General features: G+C 38.0%; 1 protein-coding gene across 1 annotated transcript in view; it reads left to right on the top strand.

The window, feature by feature from the left end:
- The window catches only part of LOC102247590 (chromosome unknown open reading frame, human C4orf17), a 28,206-nt gene extending 20,958 nt beyond the window's left edge, over window positions 1–7,248 (top strand). Inside the window, exons 6-9 of the mRNA XM_005857247.1 lie at window positions 2,719–2,800; window positions 3,838–4,030; window positions 5,580–5,623; window positions 7,037–7,248. Coding sequence (XP_005857309.1) covers window positions 2,719–2,800; window positions 3,838–4,030; window positions 5,580–5,623; window positions 7,037–7,248 — 531 coding nt within the window. The remainder of the gene's footprint in view (window positions 1–2,718; window positions 2,801–3,837; window positions 4,031–5,579; window positions 5,624–7,036) is intronic.
- The last annotated feature ends 211 nt before the right edge of the window (window positions 7,249–7,459 follow it).

Below are 7,459 nucleotides of genomic sequence, written 5' to 3'. Positions count from 1 at the left end.
TCCTGTTCGCTTCAAGCTGCCTGGCTGCCGGCCGCCATCTTGGCTGGCAGTTAATTTGCATATCGCCCTGATTAGCCAATGGGAAGGGTAGCGGAGGTATGGCTAATTACCATGTTTCTCTTTTATTAGATAGGATGGCACTCCAATCCAATAAAAATTAAAAACAAAACAAAACAAACAAAAACCCCCATAGCATTTGGTTTAGACATAATGAAAGGCTTGGCATTTTCCAAACAAGCTTGGTCCTATGTTTCCCATGTTTCCCTTCTTTAGATCCCATGGTAGCTTCCACCGTACCTCACTGTAAGACTCACTACAATGAATTAAGGGCCAAAATATTGTAATGATAACTCTGACAGAATTTTAAAATAAGTATCAGTAGTAGCAATTGCAAATTAACAGGGCATGTTGTAAGGCAAGCATGTCAAATTCAAAAGCTAACTTGGAACAAATAAACAAGGTTTAAGTTTATGTGGGCCGCAAAAACAAAACAAAAGCTTCAATTTTCATAGAAATGTAGGTTTGTTTCAAAAAGTATAGTATAAAAAAAGAACAAGAGCAATGATAAAATTAATGTTTTCTTCCTGACACTTGGAATTTCTTCTCTGCTACTATCTTTCCTACTTTGGGGGAAATCTTGTTCGCCGTGATTACTTTCAAAACTGACCCAAGGTGAATGTCAGTAATTCTGGATCTGACAGGAGACTTATTTCCTTTCATAATTGTAAATAACTGCTCACACCGTTATATTGGCTAGGCTGCAAAAATATTCATTGTGGGCCACGTGCGGCCCACGGGCTGTGAGTTTGATATGCTTGTAAGGGTTGTTATTGAATAATCCTGATAAGGACCTATGTTAACAGTAAAGGATAATGATGTCAGGTTTGGGGGATGCTGAAGTAGCTGGAAATTAAGATCCTGAGGAAAAGGGGTCTGTGGAGAGAATGAGCTCCAAAAATCTGCCCAGGGTTGCACGAGTCTTTAGTCCAGAATAAGCTGCGCCTGCAGAGGAGGAGATTCTGAAACCTGGCGGAAGGAGGCTGATGGGAGGCAGCACGTTGCTTAGAGAAGCTGGACTTCTGACCTGCCAGATTGAAGAGACCTTGTTGAGCACACCAGGAATTCAGTTGAGACCCCAGAAAGGTCAAACCTCATAAAACCAATAGGGTATTCTAGCCCAACAGTAGGGGCTACTATGGACCTATACTCCCAAATCCTAAAATCAAATTTCAACAGATGAAACTCACCTGCCAATATATTTACTACCTTCTGTAACAAAACTCAGTGAAAAGAAGGGAGAGCATATTCCACTCCCTCTCACTAAAAGGATGCTTATATTCTTTCAAAGTTGGTCAATGAGTAATCTATCAGTTAAAGAAGCTGGGAGTAATACACAATCACCATATTGATGAAAATACCATTAGAGGCAGAGTGGCCCAGAGGGTACAAAGGGTTCTTCTTCCTATTTTTGCCATAGCTATTGATTTATTGTAAAATTAGGAGCAAATTTAATTTGCTGTCTTCAGGATGTGACATTATTGAGGACAAGAATCTTAATAATATAACAAAGTCAATATAAGGCAGTGGATTTTTCTGCCCTTTAATTTCAATTCTGTATCTCCAGTATCTAGATCAATGGCAGACACTAATATTTGTTGAATTAATAGCATTTAAAAAAAATATTTCAGGCAGGGAGACTAGGAAAAAAGATGCTGCAGTATCTCCAGGAAGAATTGATGATGGGTGAGACTGGGTTGTCAAGGCTGTGCTGATAGAGAGAAACGGAAATATCTGAGAAGTGTTTAGAAGGAAGAATTTACTGAACTTGTTTGGCATTGTCCAGGATGAATCCCAGGCTGTGCCTTGGACATACATTCATATATGCTGGTGCTGTGCACTGAGACAGGGGAACCAGGAGGAACAGCGAGTTCAGTGCAGGTTTTAGGGAGGGAAAGATGGAGATTTAGTTTTAGATATTTTGTGCAAAGTAACTGTAGTACAGCTAAGTGGATACATCTAGTAGACTGATGGTTACATAGGACTGAAGTTAAGGCGAGAGGTATGAATTTCAGATATGTCTAAATTCTAACAGCAGATGGAGTTTAGGGTCAAACTGGAAATATCATGAGCTTAATACTTTGCACTTTAATACTTATTATAGTCCATTTTATTAGAATTCATTATTTCATATATTAATCTCCTCTATCATCCACACTTCAGCCCTTACCTCCTGATAAAAACTGTCAAAGAAGGATTCTGATTTACAAACGGGAATTAGATTCCTATCCCATTGGGCCAATCACTATTCAGGGAACTGAAGAACAATGATGAATCCAGCTTGATTCACCCCTGTAGAGGAGCAGGCAGTACAAAGGGGACAGTGATGTGACTGGAACGTCCCCATTAGAATCCCATGGTGCAAAGGGAAAGGATCAATTCCCCAAAAGAAGAAAAACAAATGTCTCCTCCAGATGATGTTGGTAATGAACAGACAAAACAAGGGAAGCCACATCCTGTAACCTAAACTATTACTACTTGTATTGGAGGTGTTGTTTCTTTAAAGATTCTGCTGGCTCCCAAGCTAAAATCCCAATTGATTTAATTGAACACTGTACATAGTGACATCTGGGAGGATGAGACTGTGGAGAAAGTAAAGGGAACTTTATAAGCCTTGTTCCATTTATTTGCTCACCATGTAATTCTAATATTCTGTATCAGATTCTGGCAAAGCTCTGTAACATTTTACATACTGATTCTCTGGCCGAAGTTCTACAGTGGCTGCTTCACGCAAGTTCAAAAGGTGAGATTAACACAGAGCCTGTTTCTCCCTTTGGTATGGATGGCAGTAGCATAGCCGTCCAAGTTCTAGATTCTAACAGCTCTGCCAATTCCCCACCCAAACCATCTCCTAGCCTCCTTTAGGCCCTTCTTGGCCTATTCCATGAAAACACATGTCAGTTTTAATGGGACAACCATAAATAGCATAGAGCAGCTATCCTCGCACCAAGCTGGTTATCAGACTGACGGAGGCCAAACATCTGAGGTTGGTGAAACCTGAGAATTTGCATTTCTAACAAGTCTCCCCAGATGATGTCAATAATGCTGGTCTGGGACAACTATTTGAGAACCATTGCACTAATCAAAGTTCGGAAATACCCATGTGCCAAAACAGACTAATATTTTAAGTGGGAGCATTTTGGAAATAGTTCCTTACCCCAGGAATTCAAGACTACTTGGCAGGCAATTGAGAAGTATTTGGGGGTAAGAAGTCTCTAGTTATTCTCTATTATATTTCCTTTTTAAGAATGTAACAAAAAATTACACAAGAAATAAGTGCTTATTGTTAGGGGCTAGGGAGGAGCCAGAAAAAAATAAAAGAAGACCAATAATAATAAATAAAACTATCACAGACATCATTTCAGTGAACAGTGTATTTCTTTCTAGATATGCTTGTAACTATGATTTAACTATCCATCTGTAAGATCACATTGTACTTATTGTTTTTAGAGGTACACTTTTTCTTTTCTTTTTTCATGTGGCAGTGGCCTGTAAGGCTGAGTTTTGTACTCAATATTTGAAAACTACTCCACTGCCATTCATGGGCAATCCCTCAGCGAGTTAACTACTCTGGGCACTACAGTACCACAAACTATCAGAAACTAGGTTGTTGTAAACCAACTTCTCTGCAGAAATGTCGATTCACACATAGGGGCCCACCCAGAAAACAGATCAGCAGCCTTTACACCGGCGTGCTGGATAAGAAAAGTAGTTCAGTGTGTCTAGTAGACAGTGATCATTACAACCTTCATGCCGCTCTCACCCCTTTTGTTAAATCAGAGAAAGAGTGGGTCTCAGCTTTGATTCATGCTGAGCTGTCTGAGATAAACTTGTTGACTCGCCCTCTGAGAAGAAGCGTCTCCGCGGAACCAGCGGTGGTGACTGGGAAGCTAACCAAAGTTAAATCTCCTTCATATTCACCTGTGAAATCAAAAGTGCTGACCAGATCTGGAGAAGGACATCAACTGGCCAGGTAATTAGACACCCTGGCCATGTAGAGAGCATATGTACATGAAGACTTCGAATTCTCTTTTCATAATATTTAGAAACATGCTGAGTTTTTAAGACTCCTCTTTATCCAGTAAATGACAACAGTGTGTATTTAGTTTTGTAGGGTTTTTTCACTTCCATAAATGTAATGAAAATCACTCTAAATACTATTTTTAATATATATATTTTATTGATTTTAGAGAGGAAGGGAGAGAGAGTGAGAGAGAGAGATAGAAACATCAACGATGAGAGAGAATCATTGGTCAGCTGTCTCCTGCACGCCCCGTACTGGGGATCGAGCCTGCAACCCAGGCATGTGCCCTGATCAAATCTGGAACCCTTCAGTCTGCAGGCCGATGCACTATCCATTGAGCCAAACCAGCTAGGGCTAAATACTATTTTTCAGAGCATTTTTGCAGAGGTTAGGTCTTCCTTACCCAATAACCTTTCTTTTTGAGCAAACTTTTCTTTAAGGCAAGCATGTCAAACTCAAAGGCTAACAGAGGCCAAATAAAAGAGGCATGCGGCCCATGGGCCACGAGTTTGACATACTTGCTCTAAGGGCAAGAGTAGCCACCCAAAATCTAAGAAAATATAGTACATTTTTTTAGTTTACTTAAAAATAAAAGCTATAAAGAAAATCTAAATTGTATTGTTATTGTATAGCTTGTTAAATGCGTATCAAAGAGGCATCACTTTTTTGTATAAACAATGGAAGGTTAAAGTACATTGCTTCACTTGATTATCTTTGATGTACTCCTGGGGGTTGTCAGAGGGAAAAATAACTATTAAGGGGATTGGGAAATATTTCAATAGAAATTATTTCTAAATCTTATAATTTCAATGACAAAAGAAAATGCATCTTTGTGTATAACATCATGATGAAAGAATGCGGTAAGATGTTATTTAAGCTGGGAGAGAGAATCTGGTTGCTTTAAAATTAAAAGTTGAATAAAACTTAAATTCAGAGACAGTAAATATTCAAAACACATAATAGGTCACTTTTAAAAGCATTAAGACAGAGGAGAATTTTGTAGCATTGCAATTTGTCTCCACCTTAAAGTTTCATAAAATTAGAAATCGGCATGCCCTGACCGGTGTTGCTAAATGGTTAGAGCATTGTCCCAGACACTGAAGACTGGTGGGTTCAACTCCTGGTCAGGGTATTCAATCACATATGGGAGGCAACTGATTAACAGATGTTTCTTTCTCTCTCTTTCTCTCTCTCTCTCTCTTTCTCTCTCTCATCAATAAAAAAAAATATACTCAGGTGAGGACTAAAAGAAAAAAATTAGAAACTGGGAGGTTGTCAGGGTCAGTCTCTCTACCTTAGTACTAGTTTAGATATTTACCCAAAGTCAGAAGAATTTTTCATTGGAAAATACATTTAATACTATCTACTTTGATATACAAAGAATTGGAATAGGCTATTTAAGACAACATTACTTAGCTTATATGATGATAATGCACCCTATAGAAAAATACTTATTTGTATCTGTGAATTTCATTTTCTTTTTCTCCAATTGATTTAGAGTGTCAAGTCAAGGATCTGAAGAAAATAAGGTGGTACCAAAAGGTTAAGTATAGTTTGTGATAATTACTGAATTGTTATAAGGAGACCAGTAAGTATCTCGCTAGTAAACTACAATAGTGACTTCCAGCTACTCTAAGGGGCAGCATCTGCTGAACTTCTCATAGAGATACATTTGACATAAATTTGTATTGAAAGGTTAAGTGCCTCAGGGACAGACACTCTTTGAGAAGCAAGACAGAAGGACACAGGGAACTCTAGGTGACAGGAGGAGCCCTGGATTGACTTAACAAAAAGACAATGATCTCAGAGTTTTGGTTCTTCACAGCTTAATTGTCATGGAGCCAAATGATTTTCACTAGACACAAAGTCAACCAGAGAAAACAGTAAAATGGCAATCAGCCAGCAGATGCCCCATGAGATAGCTGGTATATGAAAGAGAGGAGCAGTTTTGTGTCCCTCCCAGAAGCCCAGCCCCAGCCTATGATTTGGACCACGAAAACTCAAGAATTGTGGAAAGACCTACATTGATCCAAAATAGCCACACTGAAATATCCCTGTGGGATTGGTAGCTCCTAGCCTTAAAACAAGCACAGTAACAATGACTATAGAGCAATGGCTATAAACTATGTCTACAAGCCTCAAACAAAAGTCTGCCTTATTATTTCTACAAGTTCCTCTTAAACCAGGAATGACATGGTAATTAATTAGAATTCCTGGAGGTCACTCTGGATGCTAGCGGGTTCTGTTGGAGTTAACCAGCCCAAAAGGGGCTCTATCTGCTAATAGGCAATAATAAGTGTAATTTAGAAGTTAGAAAATATCCCCTTATTCTGACATGCCAAGGATTGTCTATTGTATGTCTTCTTCTATAAAACTCTTCACCACAGGACTACAAAATCCTGATAGTGATGTTTCTATTATTCAATTTTATGTTTAACCTGTTGGTCCTAAATCTATTTTACCCTGTATAGATATTTGGAAAACTTTTGTATAAGAATCCCTAAATCATACACCTGTGTGTCTAGTATTGATATTTAGCATCTCCCCAAATCCTTATTCTTCCTTGGATGTGACCATGTAGGCCTTGTAGAAGTCTCATGAGTGCAAATAACTTGTTTTAACAAACTTGTCTATTTTTTGTCTATCAAGACAATAGATCCTTCTCCTTTTTCTCATTAGTCCCATGATGCCCATCAAAAGCCCTAATTTATTCTTACCAAAGTAATGTTTAATTCTAAGAGCAAAGAACATACCTACATGCAATAGAACAAATAACTCATTCAAGATGAGCAGATGATACAAAAGATGAGAATAGATTATTTTATGAATTTGGAGTCTATTTGGTTCACCTAAACTTCATATAGATTTTTTTGTATGTTATTTGCTACTAAAACATGGCAGAAGCTGTGTCCCATGTCTCAATTATGATCTTATTTCGATTTTTTTCTATTTTAGAGTCTGAGCACAAACCTGCAATGTTTATAAGAAGAAATAAGATGACAATCCCAGTTACAGAATATTTCAGCAAATCAAACTCTCCTCCCAGGCCTAAAACTCAGGAGAGCATATCAACAAAACCAATGTCAGCAAGGAGTATACACCAAGAATACAATCTCTCTCCCCAGAGAACATTTTCTCCTTTAACATACCAAAGGTCGAAAATCTAAACTAGGCTAATTCTCTCATACACATGAGCTTCACTTTGTTACAAATTATTATTTTTTAAATATTTTGGTATCAAGGAGTCAATAGCTCCTCTAACCTGATGGCACATGTAAATCTCAAAGCACCAGCGTATAATGCTACTAAACAAATATTACTGGAGATAATATTTCTATTTGTAGTTAATTTTAACACCATTTGTAAAAAAAAAAAATG

Source organism: Myotis brandtii, unplaced genomic scaffold (assembly GCF_000412655.1).
Source record: "Myotis brandtii unplaced genomic scaffold, ASM41265v1 scaffold1087, whole genome shotgun sequence".
In the NCBI taxonomy this organism is placed as follows: domain Eukaryota; kingdom Metazoa; phylum Chordata; class Mammalia; order Chiroptera; family Vespertilionidae; genus Myotis; species Myotis brandtii.
Note: the sequence above shows the minus strand (reverse complement) of the source record. Positions and strands in the feature narration are given on the sequence as shown.